At 40.7% G+C, this 19175-nt stretch overlaps 1 protein-coding gene across 10 annotated transcripts in view; it reads left to right on the plus strand.

The window, feature by feature from the left end:
- Positions 1-5961, plus strand: part of OSBPL3 (oxysterol binding protein like 3) — a 103767-nt gene extending 97806 nt beyond the window's left edge. For all 10 annotated transcript variants that reach the window (XM_048511660.1, XM_048511667.1, XM_048511666.1 and 7 more), the window contains 4 exons: positions 1301-1445; positions 1877-2003; positions 2923-3045; positions 4200-5961. In XM_048511660.1, coding sequence (XP_048367617.1) covers positions 1301-1445; positions 1877-2003; positions 2923-3045; positions 4200-4296 — 492 coding nt within the window. In that variant the 3' untranslated portion in view covers positions 4297-5961. The remainder of the gene's footprint in view (positions 1-1300; positions 1446-1876; positions 2004-2922; positions 3046-4199) is intronic.
- The last annotated feature ends 13214 nt before the right edge of the window (positions 5962-19175 follow it).

The following is a 19175-nucleotide window of genomic DNA, read 5'->3' on the forward strand; positions in this document are numbered from 1 at the left end:
CTACAATTCCCATCAGCCCCTGCATGGCCATAACACCTGGAGTGCCAAAGGTTCGCCACCACGGTTCTAACGGGAACTGAGATGCCCATTTCAACAAAAAGCAGTGTGGGTGACTGTTTGAACCAGTCATTCGCTCTCAAGCTGGAATGCTTTACAACGTTCTTGTGTCTCCACATTTATTTTATTTACAAAATTGATACCCTGCCTTTCTGCTTTTATTAGGGCCACCATGGCAACTAATAGATTAAAATTGTGCATAATTTAAAACATGCCTTAATCATTAGAACCAATGTAAGCAATTTAAAGACACGCAATAAAATACATATACTTGAAAACAACAATTAAAAACAGGACAGGAAAGAGGATCACTGAGAGACAGCTAAATGAAACAAAAAAGTCTTCATGTGCTGATGAAAGATGGCAAAAGAAGAGGACAGGCGAGTCTTTCTGAGGAGGCAGTTTCAGTGTTTTGGAACCATGACTGAGAAGACCATCTCCTGTGTTTTTGTCCACCCTGTACCAGAAGGTGGGGGCATCCATAGTTAGGTCTTGGAAGATAAACGTAGCAATCATGTAAGTTTGTGAGGGGGTAAGCTGTCCTTCAGGTTTATTGGTCCCAAGCCACATATGCCTTTAGAGGTCAAATCAGCACCTTGATTTGTGGCTGGAAACAGATTAGTATGCAGTATAGATGGACTTAGACTGGAGTGATATGGCCCCTACAGTCCACTCTGGTCAACAACCTAGCAGCAGAATTCTATACCAACTGAAGTTGCCAAATACTTTTCAAGGACAGCTGCAATGGGCTAACCAGTCTCAACTGGTAGAAGGCATTCCTAGTGGCAACTGCCAGCTGCTTATCTAATAGTAGAGATGATGTAGTAGTCAGAGATGATGACTTGCAGGGAGGAGGAGATAAAGCCTTCTGTACACTCTGAATGGATCTGGGAAGCCTCCATTTGCCTCCATTTCCCCCGTTTGGGAATTGCATGTGTTCTGATGGCTTACATGCAATTTTATGTAAAGGGAAAGGTAGATTCCTCACCCGCAATCAGAATTTATCATTTTTATGCCACCTTTCCACAAGGATAATGGTCAGGATAGTTTGCAAAGCATAAAATAAACCAACACAGTGCACGCACAAATGAGCTGTAAAATAATCTCTTCTGCCATTACACTTAGCCTTTTCATCTACATGTATCAGCCCGACTTATTTCTGTTAGTTCTCTAAAATAGCAAGTTAATAGACACATTTTAACTAACCTTTTAAAGTAATTTTAGTTGCACTGACTATTTCTAGGCAAAATACTGGAATCACAATGTTCATGAGATTGAAGGCAGTGTTTTGGACAAAAATGGAAAAATAGTACATCGGCTTTTTGGAAAATGGCATGAAAGTATATATGGTGGGACACCATCTTCACCAACCTGTATCTGGAGAGCAAGTTAGTGACTGAAGTTTTATTTTTATGCATTCGCGAGTCTCTTGTATTCTCAAACAATATACTTCCATTTCTCTCTTAATTTAGGCATTTATTATTTTAACATGTTCCTAAACAGTATTCGAAGGATGGGGTCTCCTGCTAGATAAAACCAAATAATAATTTCTTATAAATAACTGTCTAGGCAAGTAAAATTTAAGGCTGGTTTCTTCCTTTTTAAAAAATATTTATGTGGCAGGAGTAATAGCATAGGCTCAGCATTATACCTGCAGTGAAATTGATGAAATGAAAATTGGGGTGGGGGGAGAGCTGTGGGAAAGCTGTGCATGCTATCAGAGAAACATATTAAAATGCTAGGCACTAGGTTATGAAAATAAGCAAATATGTTGGTTTTGGCCTGGGGAGAGAAACTGAAGCCGTTTTTAAATTTATAGGTCCAATGCCTAAAGATTATGAGCAGTGGTATGGTTTCACACAGTTTGCATTGGAATTAAATGAACTGGACCCAGTCACAAGACCGATGTTACCACCTACTGACTCCAGATTTAGACCTGACCAAAGGTAGTGTGGTCTTTCTTCTTATTGTACTGAATTCTTATGATGACACAGATTTGTTATCTTTGACTCTTCAGATGCAGGAGCTACCTAGTGTGTAGTGCAGGGGCTGATGGGAATTGTAGTCCATGAACCTCTGGAGAGGTGCAGGTTGCAGACCCCTGGTGTAGTTTGTCTACCATTGAGGGTAGGGGGCAAGAATCAGTTAAATCTGTCATTTGTATTAGCGTGAGGGAGATGAAATATCAAGAAAACTGTGTGACAGACCACTGATCTCTGAGTGCCTCCAGAAATGCTGGCAGCTACTTTCCACCACCTTTTTGGTCTGTATCTGGAATCAATTCCACTCGGTGTTGGGGTTAAGGCCAAATCTGGCTACTGTTGCTAATTTGTGTTCTATTATTCATCCTAGTAGAGGGATACAGTGGAACCTCGGAAATCAGCGCCTTCAGAAATCACCAATTTCGGTTTTCGCCTGTCGCCGCCGGCTGTCTCAGATTTCGCTAACAGTCTCAGATTTCGCCAACAGTCTCGGATTTCGTCTACGTAAATTGTGTAATTTGCGCAATTTGCTACACTGTTTGCGCATGCACAAACGTTGCGCATGCGCAAACAGTGCAGTTTCGGAAATTGCTGATTTCGGATTTCAATGATAATCGCCGGACAGATTATCGGCGAAATCCGAGGTTCCACTGTATATCATTCCCTCCTCCTCCACTGTATCCTCATAATAATCTTAAATAGATTAGGCTAGGCTGAGTTGCTAGGGAGTATTTGAATCTGATTGTAGTTTAGCGCTGTAACCATTTCTCTAAAGGGGATGGGGGGAGGGCAGTGTCTCATAAAAGCTCCAGTCTCCAGTAAGGCTCGTGAGGGTCATAAAATTAAATGTACTGTGCTTTCTTTTCTATCCTATATACTCCAGGCTTCTAGAAGAAGGGAATATTGAAGCAGCAGAAGTGCAGAAGCAAAGGGTTGAGCAGCTGCAGAGGGACAGAAGGAAAGTTCTAGAAGAAAACAATATAGAGCATCAACCTAGATTTTTCAGGTACTTTTCTGTCAGATAATTTACATTTCAATGATCTCTGAAAGTTTTTGATCTGTTAACACTCTGTATATTTCACGCGTACACAACATCCAGTTTTGTTCACTTTTTTTACAACTTGCCTGTTTGCTTATATATTATTTAAAAGAGTGAGATGGGAAAAGGACTAAATAAATTGTAAGGATTCTTTTCTTTTTTAGTGCCTGTAAGATTTTTCAGAGAAGTTACAAGTCAAGGACTACATGCACAGCTTTATGTTTTTTGCAGGAAACATCTGGGAGTAAAATATTGGAGGCCAGTCATTGCTCACTGTTCGTTCCTGGCAAATCCATATACATATTTCATTTTGATGTAACTATTTTCCCGCATCTATTTCTCATTCGGCTCTATAGATTTTAAAAAATCCTTTCCTGGACTTGTAGTCCAAGCCGCTTCTGATACAAGTGACAGTTATTGCCTTCTGGCTTCCTAAGCCAGTCCTCATAGATAGGACATGGAACCCAGAACTACCATTTTGGTTGCCCTCCTCTGGACCCGTTCCAGCTTGGCAGTACCCTTGCTGGTGCTGAGAAAATTTGGTTTGGGTCAGGACTAGTTCACCACCTTCATGGTACTAGACAGCAATGTGAGAGGAGGCAGTGGTGTGGTTTACATCTGTTGTCACCTCTTACATCTGTGCTGATGCTGCCTTTGATTGAGCTAAGCTGCAGGGGCATTGAAAATGGACCCTGCTTTGGAATCAGTGGGTATGGGCAAGGGGAGAGAACACTTAAGGTGGCAAAATTCTTTGAGCCCACCCTAGACCTGCTAAGTGCCTGAATTGGAAATTACCTGGAAGATCCTACAGTGAAGTCCCTGAAAAAGAAAGGAATGTGATGTGGCCTTTAGAAATTTCAGAATCAGTCAAAGATACATGTATAGGTTGTTGTTTCCATTAGGCCTAGTGATGTCAGTTCAGGCAACTATTTTGCTGGCTTCTGCTCTGAGGTAACTTCTGCAAAGTTTGGGCGCACTTAAAGCCTGTTTAAAATGAATTCTGGGCATTGTAGTCCCTTATGTTATCCATAAAATTAAAGATCTATAAAATAATATACACAGCAGAACTAAGGCACCCATGTTAGTAGGAGGATAAAAGACCCTTTGTTCACTCTTGACAGGAAATCTGCAGACGACTCCTGGGTGAGCAATGGCACCTACCTGGAACTGAGGAAAAATCCTGGCTTTTCTAAGCTGGATCATTCTGTTCTCTGGTGAGAAAGGACAAGAGAAAGGGGACCTTTAATTGTTGATCCCCTGATCATCATTTAATAAGGAAAGAAATGCTGCATTATCATCTTGATCTTCTAGTATTTTGGTTAATTTCTTTGTTCCGCTTCTTTCTTGCTACTTGGATAGTAACCATGGTTTTTTGAATGTACAAAAACCTCTAGTTGTGTTTATATTTAATAAACTTATTTGAATGTTATCTTTGAAAATGGAGGGGGGTTGGGGAGCAAAGCTTTAACACTATTTTTTCCAAAGGATAATGCAAAGTTAAGAATTAATATATGCCTTATTGAACTGTGTGATAGACAGTATCAGCCAGCAGTTGTCAGTGCTACGTGGCAAAAGCAGAAAGGATACCGTCACCTCCTTGTGTCTGTAAGCTACCAAAGCCAGAGTCAAGTATATTTGGATGTCTCTTGCCATCTCAGTTGCTGATGGTGCTGGAGTCTGACTTAAAAAAAATCAAAATAAAATAAAATTCCTATTTTTACTGTATTAGAAAACACATTCTAAGAAATAGTATGAGTGGTAAGTAGAATTCATGGTTCCTACTGCCTTACATGTGACAGGCTTGGCCATTTGGTAGCTACTTATGCCTTGTTGAAATTAACGGAATTTTGCCATTGCAGAGTTAATGTCAGCAAGATTTGCACATGAAATACCCAAACACGTTGTGTCTCAAATTTATACCCTGTGGTGGGTTATGCTATGAATTAAACTTTTAGGGCACAATCCAAGAAAAGCTACCCCTAAGTTCAGTTACAACTTATTCTGTTGATTCTTTTAAATGGGATCTCAGCTACCTTTCCCTGGATTGTACCTTTTCAAATTATAACAGAATGGTTTCTCTCGACCTAGAAAAAACAGTTTAATGAAAAAAAGGGTGACCTTTTTGCTTTCATCTTAAGCAAACTCTTTAAAGAGCATAAATTCTTTGTTTCACTGGTACAAGATCCTACCAGAGAAAGAAATCCTTTTTCTTCAACATTTGCAAGGTAGCTAATTGTTTTAAGAGACAAAATTGTTTTCTGAAAATAAGATTTTGGTATTTTCTACCTCTTCTGAGCAGTATATTTAATATCTAGTATTTTTTAAAAAAGTTGACCATCTGCCTTATAGATAAACGTATGGAATATATAATCTTCCTTTTAAATGTTTTGTGTTTAGGTAAATGTTTGTCTTGCACTAAAAGATCGTATGTCTTCCCTGTACCTTTTGTATGTATAGCACTAGTATCATGAGCATGTTAGAACAGGAAATGAAAGTAGATGAATTAGCACTTTTGAACAGCGGTAGAAACCTTGTGTTTATTTTTCTTTCTTTTTTAAAAAAAATTCCAGTTTATACAGCATTGCATATTATCAAAGCATGTACTCAAAATAACTGCAGTCTGGAATGCAGGTTTGTTTGTTCGGCTTTTGAATCCATTATATCCAAACTGAGAGGAAAGTGTTACTATTAAGCACTCGTTCCATTCCTGTTTTACTTTGCATATAACACATAACTGCGCATCCCAATTCTATAAATGCTATTTGGAAGTAAGATCGATTAATTTCAGCGTGGATAGGGATAGAAGAAGAAGAAGAGTTTGGATTTATATCCCCCCTTTCTCTCCTGTAGGAGACTCAAAGGGGCTTACAATCTCCTTGCCCTTCCCCCTCACAACAAACACCCAGTGAGGTGGGTGGGGCTGAGAGAGCTCTGAGAAGCTGTGACTAGCCCAAGGTCACCCAGCTGGCGTGTGTGGGAGTGCACAGGCTAATCTGAATTCCCCAGATAAGCCTCCACAACTCAAGCGGCAGAGCAGAGAATCAAACCCTGTTCCTCCAAATCAGAGTGCACCTGCTCTTAGCCACTACGCCCCTGCTGCTCTACACATGCATGTCTTCCAGGTTTGGAACTTTGTGTGAGTAGGGAATTCACTGTGGGGGACTCTGTAGCAGCAGAAGCTGTCTAAGGAATGAAGTCCGATGAGGAAAGGTTTTGGTGTCATTAACAACACTCAGTGTGCAGCATCTTGCTAAATTAAAATGTAACCATTTTTTGATTCTAGATGCACATACTGAGGTAGTGATGACATTTTTCAAAAGGGAATAACAACTTTGGAAGATCTCCAGTTTATGTCTGCCTATGCAGTTTTGAAGAAAATCTTTTAAATACCGGACCAAATGATCATTCTGTGTAACATTTACCAAGTATTTCAGCTCAGAGGTGTTCTCTGACATCTTTTAGGGGTTATCAGCTTATTTGTACAAGATCCTAAATAGAGACTATAGCTGATAATCATTAAATACAAAAGCCGTATTAACCTTTCTGAGAAAACAAACTTGTGTCCATATAGCACATTCTCATTGTTAAGGAAATGGTTCATTGTTCTTGTTTTTCTCCTGCCCAAGTTTTAGTTGGCCATGCCGTGATTAAATATTATCTAGTGCTTTACACGGTGATGACTTTATTTTCTGTAATTTTCTTTAGGATTATTTTTTCTAAACAATTTAACATAAGTTGCTTTTGCACTCATATATAAGAAACCTATATTAGTATACATATAAAAAATTTTAAAATTGATAGTTCCCTTCCCAAATCAAATCCATGCCAAACCGTTCCCCATTTTGGACAGGTCCATTATCTCCCACACAAATTGTCTCCATGTTTACAGTCAGCTAAGAGTGATTATTTAATTTTGCTTTTAGAAACTTTACAGGTTTGGAGGTGTGGCTGCTGTTGTCCTTTGGAAATCTTATCTGCTTTGTATAGTCCAAGTGCAGTTTTTAAATGTTTAATGTAACTATTGAAGAGAAGAGTGAAGTCATTGTTCATGAGCCAGGAGCACTCACAATGCATGTGTTAATCAGTTTGCATGCTGAGATAGAAATCTAGTTGTCAGGCTCTGTCAGCATAAGGACAGAGTCTGAGACTGTAGCGCTTTCTCCAGTGTTTCCCTTTTTTATGGGTCTCACTCAAAATTAGGTGAGGAGGGGGGAGTTGCCTTTTCTCCCCACCCCGCCAGTTGTCTCTCCCATGGCTTGTGGGACTGCTCTGGCCCTTGCTCCCTGGGCTAGCCTAATAAAGGATTTCCTGTGAGGTCAGCTGGCTCTGGCCTTCCCCAATGCACTCTCTTCAGGGGCTGGCCCCTGATGATTAAAGGGAATGGCCACTTGGCTGGCCTCTTGCATCTTCTGATATGAGTGTTCAACATTTGTTAACATTTTATTTTTTATTTAGTACAGCATTTATGAACCTTGTCAAGAGGTCTGTTTCCATGGTTGTTAACAGCCATGTATAAATGCAAATAAAAGCAATCCCTCCGCACTAACCACCTTGTGGAGCTTCAGGGCAGATCCATCAATATAAAGCTGGTCCCAACCAGGCCAAGCCTGAAGTTTGACACTGGACTCGGCCTGGCTGGGTCCAGATTTAAACTTTGGGCTCTCCTTCAAAGTCCCTGTAGACTTCAGAGATGGAGTACAGTCTAAAGATGGACCCAGGGGCAGAACAGAGTTCTTGGTGGGGAGGAGGCAGGGCAGCAGATGACACTCCCCTTCAAGTGGTGTCCAGGACATGCACCTTTGGCTGCCCCACCCTAGAAACACTATTGTTTGTAGTTATGACCACTGGGGAAGGTTGAATAGGCCAAAACACATCAGAACCTCCCCAAACACTGGAGAACTTGCTGAACTGCTCCTCGGCATTTTAGATAATAGTCACTAGGCTTTGCCTTTGTACTTTCACACCTCATTTTGCAGCTGTAAAGGCAACTTGAAAAAGTAGGGGCTGTCAGGATGCTGACTTTTTGTTCTCTAGTACCATGTTTTGATTTGGTACGGGGTCATCCCAGCACTAACTTTACTAATCTTTTTGGTACTGAGCATTTTGAAATGAACTGACATTTGTAATTTGGTAAAGACCATTTGTGTCTCCCTTTTGATTGCTATGGGAATATGGTGTCTATTACTAGTGTATTATCTGGATGGATCACAGAACAATTCTGATATGGACCAAATTCATCATGACTTGAAATCTAATATTTGTCTTCATGCAAGCTGTAGTCTTAACTTTCTGTCGAGCACATCTAAAATGGAACTAAAGACTATTCCTTCTACTCCCATTTTTAAAAACAGAATTCAAAACCAATTTCCAGTCCCTATGGCTGTGGGAGGAAATTTGGATGAGGGAGAGGTGCTTACTGATACTTTAAACTGAGCAAATTCTACTCTGCCTCTCCCTGTTCATCTGGTCCTCTCCTAGAGCCTTTTCTTGTTCACTGATAATCATCATTCTGTAAGATGACTATGTATTTAAAAAGCAGCAGCAAATTATGCAAATATATTTAATTATTTCCAGAGTACCTGCATCTTCTGGTTAGTTTCTTTGGAACAGAATGTAACTTATCTTTTCACAAGGCAGAACGTTGGGAGGAGGGCTTCTCTTTTTTTATGCTGACACACCATGGGTACATCTGCACCTTTTTTCCAGTGAATCATGTTTTAGCTAATGAAATTATCTGAACTCGCAGCCTTGGTTTCAAGAAAAGTTGTCTTCTATACTATTTAAAAAGAAGCTGCCAGTTAGACCACCTAAGTTTTCTTCCCGATGTCCTGCTGTGCAATAAATGTGGAATAACTGTAGTGTAGTTCTGTCGTTGGTACAAGTTAGACTGACAGAAAACTAGCGCTACTGTTGGAGTGTTCTTGTGTTTCCTTTTATAAAAGAAGTTGCTGAGACGAGAGGTAATTTCACCGGGCCAGCCTCCTCCCATCGTTGCTGCAGTCTGATGATGCACAATCATGTGGTCAACTAACTCAACCTTTTCCTTCCACAAATCTCCACACGATCATCATCAGATTATGTTTGTATCATTTATGAAGTTACAATGACCCACACATTTGGAGTTAATGAGGATATCATGTTAGAAGTTCCTGCTGCTGTTTTGAGTTCACCCTTACTGTGTTGCTCTAGTATACATAATTCTGGATATTGTTGCAAATTTGAGTGTGATTTGATATCCTTTATTCCAATAATTTTTCCAAATATTCTGTATGTTTATTTTCTCCCTTTAATGTCACTTTAGGGTGATTTGAAGAATGTGTAATGGCAAGAACCCCTCCATATTTAAGGCACTTTCAGATCCAAAAGATAAATGTAAATTGTCTTCCTTTGACAGACGGGCAGCCCCATTCATGAGTCGCTCCCAAACATGCTTCACAGCAGCGTGGAGAGGCTCACAAGTGCAACAGCCTGCCTGCCGCTGAGAAGTCTCAATGGGCCACAATGGACATATGCCAGCAGACTTAAGCCTGCCATCATAACGTCTAAAGGCCAGGAGGGAGCCGACTAGCATCGGCTCCTCCTCCAGCCCTGCCCCACACCCGCTACTCTGCCGGGGGTGCTGGGAGGGCAGCAACCGCACACTGGCTGCATCACCCCTCTGCTAGGGTAAGTCCCCCAGGGAGGGCAAATACGCTGGCACAGCCAGTGCACCCCTCCAAGAAGCAGATTCAACCCCCTCCCCCTTGGATGGAGGTCTTAATAAATAGATCACAATTTCTCTCTCCATAGTGTTCTTGCTTAAATCAATTTTTCATCTCCTAATTCTAAGAGCAATAAATTTATAATCATTCTGTCTGATGTTTGCAAGTAGTTGGCACATTAAATTATGTTATTTAAATTTCTCCACCTTACTTTTAAAGAAATGTCATGGAATTCTTTTAAATAATAGCTACTGTGCGTGATTTGTAAGAATCCCCTGCTTCCCTTGGCTTCTACTGATTCAGTAAGAAGTACTTGCAGTTGTTGTCCTTTCAGAATCAGGCGGGCCTGCCTTTTTCCAACTTATATTTCAGAACAGACTTGCTTACATATGCATACTTCATCTGCTCCAAATGTTTAACTATTCAAAAGAAAAATCTCAATGGATTGGTTTTGTCTGGGAAGGTACTGACTTGAACCTGCTGTACCATATTGTCAAGGGTATGACTGCTGCATTATGAGACTCTTGTCTCTTCATAGCTGTAATATTCTTGTCTTCCATTTTTCTCTGTTTTCTTTTATGTAATGTGCTCGCTGTAACAGTTCTGGCTCATCTTACTATGTAAAGTATGAGGCTTTCTATTCCTGTAACTACATTACCTAGATGTTAATAAATATTACATCTCAAACATCATCCCACATTCTGATTTTTTTTAAATGCCACGCTTGGTGGGTTTTGTGAATATTTCTGTCAAATGAACAGGATGATTGGAAGCCGGATTTATTGCCTTTTAGTCATCTGAGGGTGTGATCACTTTACATTTTGCCAATAGAAAATGTTCAGCTCTTTGCTGTAACATCTGCCCACTCTCCTGATTAATGAAGCAATTGAAAAAACGTACTGTAAAAATCCCATGGTACAACATGGATCAAAAAGCTGAAGACTTCACAGAGAATAAGATTACACATAGCCATGGAAGACTATGAACTGGCTTAATTAAATTGGAAGGTGGCCCCATATGGACCAAAATGAAGTTATCTTGGTCTACATGCCCAGATAAGCAAGCCCTCTGAATGTGATACTCCTGTAGGTTTACTTACTATCTAGGTTTTAGTCTTCTAAATAGTTCCCCAACTATTCAAGCAGCCCCGATAGTGCTGCACTATATTGATTAGAACTGTCAGACCAGCTCTAACCTACCAGTTGGCCTGGCTGATGAAGTCCAACAAAGGACTACCATAAACTAAACCTATAATCATGTGGCAAGGATGCAAGGATGTTCCCGTCTGTTGATGTGGAAATCTTTCTTCATTGACATGACCAACACCATCTTAGTCTTTTTTTTCTAATGGTTTAAAGCAGGGGTAGGGAACCTGCGGCTCTCCAGATGTTCAGGAACTACAATTCCCATCAGCCCCTACCAGCATGGCCAATTGGCCATGCTGACAGAGGCTGATGGGAATCGTAGTTCCTGAACATCTGGAGAGCCGCAGGTTCCCTACCCCTGGTTTAAAGGTTGTTCACTTTTGTTCTGAATTAAGTAAAAAGGCAAGTTGCATCTGTAGAAACCTCAAGTGTCTGTGCAACTGAAATTCTTTTTAAAAACTTGGATTGGGAATGGATGGAGGAATCCGAGCAGCAGTATAGCAAACCTATACTATACACAATAAAGGCTTAAGTTACCACAGCAAAGGTGGAACATCTTCCTGAACCACCAAGCCACTGTTGAAGCGGCTACCTAATGCATTCATGGCAGAGGAAATCAGAGATTTCCTGCTTGTTAACTCAGTTACTGAGGGCTAAATTAGACGTGATGATTTTTAACAAGTCAGTTTCCCTACAGCCACACAGCAGCTGCAGGGAATTTGTCTTAAAGCAACACAGGATGGCTCAAGACCATAGTGTGTGGAGCAAGAAGCCTTCCTTCCCTGGGGCTGTTTTGACTCAGACAATGGTACAGGGAGGCAGGAGGCTAAAGCTTCTCTTTTGCCCACACACCAGAGTACCAAACACAATTGGGCCCTGTGGTGATTCAAAGGTGACTGGCTGCAGGGAGTCATTTAAATGGACAACTGAAAAATGTCATCCTGATCAGACCTGCAGAATGCCAGAACAAGGTAATCTCAGTCTCAGGGCTCAGATGGCTATGATCCTCCCCTACAGCCATTTCAGTGCTTGAAAAGGTGCTGGAGGGACAACAGCACCTTGTTCCACCAGGCAGCGTTTTTAATTGCTCATTCTGGCTTTAAAATGGTGTTGCCATCCCTGGGTCAGACATGAGGACATTGTCATATGTAAGTTGGCCCTTAGGTTTTGGTGATAATTCCTTTGGTGGTGATAATTTGTGATAATTCCTTTGAAGTCATTAATTCGCCCCCACCCATGGATGCGTTGCTACATCACTTCCAAGGAAAGCTCAAAAGTAGTGTACGGTAGTTCTAGATAACATCAGAAACTGTATGCCAGAAACCTGGAAGTGTTTGATTTCCACCCCCGAGCCCCTCTTGCACAGCCTGGCTACCCTAGCTTCTGCACTAAATTAAAGGAATAGTATTTGCATGGGAGACCTACAAGCAATACAAGTGTTGTGACACAGTGGCAAGCGATGGTAAACCACCTCTGAATGTCTCTTGCCTTGAAAATCTCCCCAGGGGTCACCGTAAATCAGATGTGACTAAATGGCAAACAAAGGCAAAACAAACCTGGGCTGAGTTCATATATGACAGTGGTGGCGAACCTATGGCACGCGTGCCAGAGGTGGCACTCAGAGCCTTCTTTGTGGGCACACATGCCGTTGCCCCAGTCTGGGCACTTGGCAATGGCATAGTATCAAGGAGGTGAGGGGTGTGCGCGCCCCTGTGGGGGCGTGGCAAGGGTGTTCCGGAGGCATGACGGGAGTGTTTCAGGGCATTTGGTGGGCATTCAAGGGCGTGGTATGGGCGCAGGGCGCACTTGTGCCCTGGGCGGAGTTTCACCTCGCTCTGCCCCTGGCATTCGGTCTCTAAAAGGTTCACCATCATTGATATATGAGATTATTCTGCAAAAGTGTAGTAGAATTACAGAATCTGTTTTATGCTGCCAAATCAGTTTCTTGAGTTCAACACTTTTTTTTTAGTTTCTAGTCCTTATGATTGAAAGGATTTCAGTAATGCTTGCAAAAATCGCTGTAGTCATTCAGGTGGCCAGAAATAGCCTTAATGCCTCATTGCCCATCTTCACGATTACTAGAAAACATACATTATGCAAACCAGTTGCAGTGTCCATACTTGTCCAGATAATGTGAAATTTAATATTTTATGGGTCTCTGTGTGTGTTCATATATAGAAAAAATAATGCAAAAGTCCAGTGGTATGTTAAAGACACTCTAGCATGTGCTTTGCTAAGTCAGACCTGATCCAATTCTTCAGATCCAAATTGAAGCAGGTGAAAGGACCTCAAAGGCCAGGGCATCGAGGTTACTTCAGAAGCAATCATAAATGGTTGGACTCAGAAGTTTGTCCCATTTTATTTGGTTTCAATTTACTCCAGGAAACTGTTTTTAGGACTGCAGCCTCTTGTTTGATTTGCTCTAGGCACCAGGGAGTATTACTGTTTTATGTCTTTATATAGCCACTAGATGTCACCACAACTGACATAAAGAATGTTTTTGTAAAGAGCTGGTAACCTGAACTCTTTTGTTATGTTACAATCAGTTTCCTGAGGGTTAAGGCAAGGGCAGGGGCTCAGGCTTGCGTTAGTGTTACGGTGAGTCTAGGGCGCAGTCCAAGAATGGGGCTAAGGTCAGTTTTAGGTTCAGGTTTTTGTTTCAATTTTGGAAACAATTTAAGATTGAATAAATTAAATAAAAATAATAAATTAGAGTTAGGATTAAGGCAAGGGCAGGGGCTCAGGATTACCTTAGAGTTACATTGAGTTCTAGGGCTCAGTCCGAGAATAGGGCTTCAGTCAGTTTTAGGTTTTTGGACTTTTTTACAATTTTGGGAACAATTTATGATTGAATAAATTAAATAAAAATAATACATTAGGGTTAGGGTTAGGGTTAAGGCAAGGGCAGGGGCTAAGGTTTGCCTTAGTGTTACGTTGAGTTCTAGGGAGCAGTCCAAGCATAGGGCTATGGGCAGTTTTAGGTTTCGAGTTTCTAGGATCTTCCTCCTCCTCATTCGCTCCATTAGAAAGAGTGCAATCCAAGTTTTTAAGATCATTAGTTCAGGTTCCAAAAAATGTTTCCAACTCATGGATTAGGCTTGAAACCGGGATGCTAAAAGTTGAAGCCCTAATCAGCCTATCATCAATCAAAAAATGGCTTGGCTGCATTCATAACCCACAAGGCCTTCTCCCATTGGTCCTTCAGGATAATTTTCAGTCCAGCTGGCATAAGAAAGTCCAAACCACCATACAACAGATGGGACTCTCCATACAAGCTCTAATAGCCATGGGAGCTGATAGGGCCCGTATACAGGTCAAGCAGAGAATTTTTGATATTGAGAGACAAACAGATCTCCTAAAAACACCTAAGTACATTGCACGGGAACACCTAAGGTGGCAAGTAACAACAGCACCATATCTGTTTTTCCTTGAAAACAGCAACACAAGAAGAGCTTTCTCATTGGCCAGATGTAATTCTCTTCCCTCCTCGCTGTTAGAGGGGAAATACAAGAAAATCCCTTATGAAAAGAGGCTCTGCCCTGCCCTCTAGGCAAAATAGATACATTAGAACACATGTTATTTATATGTCCACTTTTGAAAAGCCCCGAAAGGAAATCCTCAGCCCAGCCATGACAGGTCTAATAGGCCTAAACTACAAAGATGTACTGGCCTACATATTGACAGGTAGGGACCAGAAAATTACATGGGCAACGGCCCGTTTTTGTTCTTTAATATACAAACACAATAAGAGACATCTGCCGGTTGAACAGTTTAGGGAGGGAAAGACTGAAGAAACTGTGATCCTTAGAAGATATGGTCGAAGGCCGGAGTTTTCTAGTAATGTCACTATAGGTTTTAGCAAGACTGCACAGGCACTTTACAAGTGTAGTTATATTAACTTTTTAATCTTTTGACATAATCAAATGTATTTTATCTACTACTTGCTTTTTCGCGAGTTGACCTTTTAGTAAACGGTCACCGACTATGTATAAGTGCACTTCTCAATTTGTATTATTATGTGCTGGTCTTTGACTGCAATAAAGAATTTGATATATTGGTTTTGAGTTTTTGTTACAATTTTGGGAACAAACTATGACTGAATAAATTAAATAAAAATAATAAATTAGGGTTATGGTTAAGGCAAGGGCAGGGGCTCAGGATTGCCTTAATGTTACATTGAGTTCTAGGGCGCTGTCTGAGAATAGGGCTATGGTCAGTTTTAGGTTTCAGGTTTTTGTTACAATTTTGAGAACATTTTAAGATTGAATAAATTAAATAAAAATAATAAATTAGGGTTAGGGTAAAGGCAAGGGCAGGGACTCAGGCTTGCCTTAGTGTTACGTTGAGTTCTAGGGCGCAGTCCGAGAATAGGGCTATGGTCAGTTTTAGGTTTCGGGTTTTTGTTACAATTTTGGGAACAATTTATGACTGAATAAATTAAATAAAAATTAAAAGTTAAGGTTAGCATTCTGGCAAGGGTGAGGGTTAAGGAAAAACCTCAGCGCTCAGACATGAATCAAATAACATGAAAGGCACTGCAGAGTATTTCAGCCAGAAAAATCAGCAATAGCAAAACACATGATAAACCAACCTGGACACAGAATATTATTTGAAAACACAGAAATTCTGGACGACTCTGACAACCACTACATCAGACTACACAGAGAACCCACTGAAATCCACAAGCATATGGACAATTTCAACAGAAAGGAAGAAACCAGAAAAATGAACAAAACTTGGCTACCAGTGTTGAAAAACACTAGAGTCAAGACAGTGACTAATCAACTCCACCCAAACACAGGATGACTACAGGCAGTAATACAATTAAAGAGAACAAATGACAGGCTACTTCTATTCAGATGCCCTCACCTAGTGACCTTGCTATCTTCATTGTGACTCACATGCTAATAGGTGGATACCATTCAACACATTTAAATCTAGCTTGATAATTGCACCCTTTACTTGTTAACAGACAATGGTTCTTTCCCCAACACTGGACACTTCAACAGGTATATATATACTCCACTTGCTTCCCTACCATCAGATCCTCTGAAGATGCCAGTCACAGATGCAGATGAAACGTCAGGAGAGAATGCTGCTAGAACACGGCCATACAGCCCAAAACCACACAGCACCCCAGTGATTCCGGCCTTGAAAGCCTTTGACAATACACTGAAAGATCCAAAGATGGAAGTTTTCTCTTGAATCAGAAATATACAATTATGGACTGTGTTGAGTTTATGAATCTGAAGGATGCGAAAGGTGTAAACACTCCACTTGAACCACCATACCTCAAACTAGAGAATGGAATCAACAGCTCAAAGAGGCAATTGACATACTTCTGAGCCAGATTACCATTACAAAACTGTTGGAATCTACAACTGTTGGAATCTTAAGCAGAAAAGTAGATTTATCCAGTCATCATGATTGGAAAGCTATAAAGAGGCTGGCTAGATACCTCAAGAAAACAGCTGATTTGAAACTAAAGATCTCATTTTTGATAACCTGCAACTGATTGGGGAGACAGCCTGATCAGCTGGTGATCTGTTAGAGTATAGTGCTCTAGTAAAAAAGCAGTCACAAGTTGCCCTATCAGCAACTGAGACTGAATACATCTCTGCTGCAAATGCATTCAGTGAGCTTAAGTGGATTGTACAACTACTAACTGACTTTGGCATAGATGAACCTAAGCCAATAACATTGTTTGAAGACAACCAGTCATGCATGGCTTTATCAAAGAGTGAAAGCATCCAAGCAAGAAGCAAGCGTATTGTTGTCAAATATTATTTTGTGAAAAAGAAGCAGCAGGGAGGAATGATATCAAATACTGTCCTTCAGAAGACATGGTTGCTTACATACTCACCAAGCCGCTGACCAGAGGAAAGTCCGAGAACCTGCACAACAGACAACCTTCATAACTTCAGTGGCTGATATTTGAAAAGGGGTGTTGGTATAGCAATTGTCAGTTCTTCAGTCATGAAAGAGTTAATGATGCTACCTGTTAGTAAACATTAGATAGATTAGCATAGCCAATAAGATGCCAAGTAACTAGGTATCTGAACTAATGAAGATGATGTGTTTCAAAGCACAAAGGCCCTTTGGAAGGAAGTTGTAAACTTTCTTTGTTCTTAGTTGGAGTTATACCTTCTCAAAATGTAGATGTAGAATGTACCTCAGCTTAGAGAGGATATTTTATTGTTTTTCTACCATGTTACCTTTTCCTATATTTTCTTAGTAAAGTTTATTTAAGCTAACCCGCAGCATCTGCAATTATTTATTTTGCAAACTATGTTTTTACACCAACTCATACACTGTTAGCTATTAATCTGTTGTTCTGTTACAGCAGTCATTTTCAACTGGGTTGTCTTACCTGCACACAACTATCCAATTCCAAATGACTGCTATAATGCAGCAATAGCACAACAACCAAAAACAGGTGGAGGTTACATCAACAACTTCTCCATTGACTGTGTTTGGAGCCTTTCTGCCCTCCCAATACATACCATACAGTATACAACATTCTCAAAGAATTACTACTGTCTAGAGATCTGAAGGTCCAGGAAAAAATGACAAACATTGGAGGGAAAGGATTCCCCCCACCCCCCACCCCTGGTAACTGTTTTTCAACTTTTCTGGTGGAAACGTTGGGAGAACATTGAGGGGGAAAACCTCCAAAGATGTATTTTCTCTTTTAGAATGAATAAAATGCTGGAATGGTGTTTCACTCTGGTTGCGCCTATGAGTACTCCTAGACTACCCTTTGCTGATGGGGCTATTTTGCTGGCTGCAGAGCAAGTTTTTCTTAGCTCTCACCTCCCCAGATATTGGGGACCTTAAAATGAGACAGGTGCACTGCAGAGGTCTGGATTCAACCCACCAGTTCTAAAAAAAAATCCAGAATCAGCAGAGTGGGAATAAGCTGCTGAGCTCTTGGAAAAAGCCTCCCCTTCCTCCTCCCTCTTTTCTTTGTTTTTTTTCTCATTAGTCTTTCTTTCCCTTTTCTTATCTTTTCCCTTTTAAATCTTCTTTGTGTTTTTTAATAGAATGAAGAAAATGCTTTGTAAGGCAAGGCATTTTATGCCCAAAAAGTACTTATATGAACTTAGACTTCCTGGCTCATTCCGCACATGCAGAATAATGCACTTTCAAACTGCTTTCAGTGCTCTTTGAAGCTGTGCAGAATGGCAAAATCCACTTACAAACAGTTGTGAAAGTGGTTTGAAAACGCATTATTTTGCGTGTGTGGAAGGGGCCCCTGACTGGGAAACTGCAACTTAAAGGCCCCTTCCGCACACGCAAAATAATGCGTTTTCAAACCACTTTCACAACTTGGGTGCTGTGTGGTTTCCAGGCTGTATGGCCGTGTTCTAGCAGCATTCTCTCCTGACGTTTCGCCTGCGTCTGTGGCTGGCATCTTCAAAACGTCAGGAGAGAATGCTGCTAGAACACGGCCATACAGCCCGGAAACCACACAGCACCCAAGTGATTCCGGCCGTGAAAGCCTTCGACAATACACTTTCACAACTGTTTGCAAGTGGATTTTGCCATTCCGCACAGCTTCAAAGAGCATTGAAAGCAGTTTGAAAGTGCATTATTCTGCATGTGCGGAATGAGCCAAAGATACACAAGAAGATTGGTCATTACTGAAAGAATCCCTTGGGACTTCATTTCATGTACTTTAAATTAATTTTTTTGAGATGCATTCCTGTCTTCCTTTTTTTTTACGACTTGATGATTGAACATTTTAGTCATGCAAAATCAATGTATTATTCTAAGCTAGTCGATGACGTATGATTTTAAGTTTAGAGAATTGTTACAACGATTGGTTGAAGTCTAAGTTGATAGAGGTATGGTATGTTGAGTAAATATTGCAAGGTAACTCCTGAGTAGGGGGAAGTATTATGTATTAGGTTCAACAGACTTTTTAAGTACCACAAGGAATTTTTTGTATGTAATCGTTCAATATGGAAAATTTAATAAAAAGAATTTTTAAAAAGAATTTAAAAAAACAGTGGAATGCAAAAAAAAGTACAGCATAAAATGTCTAAGGACTTTCTCAGTTTTGGATAAAATTCTGGATAAAACCCAATGCAAAAAGTAGGAAATTTTGGGCTGCCCTGAAAACACTCAGAGGCTAAGAAGTGTCAGCCCTGGCTAGCATTTGGATAGGAGGCCTCCAAGGAGTACCAGGAGTGTGATGTGGAGGCAGGCAACAGCAAACCACCTCTGGATGTTTGTTGCCTTAAAAACC

The sequence above is a fragment of the Sphaerodactylus townsendi genome, linkage group LG11, assembly GCF_021028975.2.
Source record: "Sphaerodactylus townsendi isolate TG3544 linkage group LG11, MPM_Stown_v2.3, whole genome shotgun sequence".
Lineage (NCBI taxonomy): Eukaryota > Metazoa > Chordata > Lepidosauria > Squamata > Sphaerodactylidae > Sphaerodactylus > Sphaerodactylus townsendi.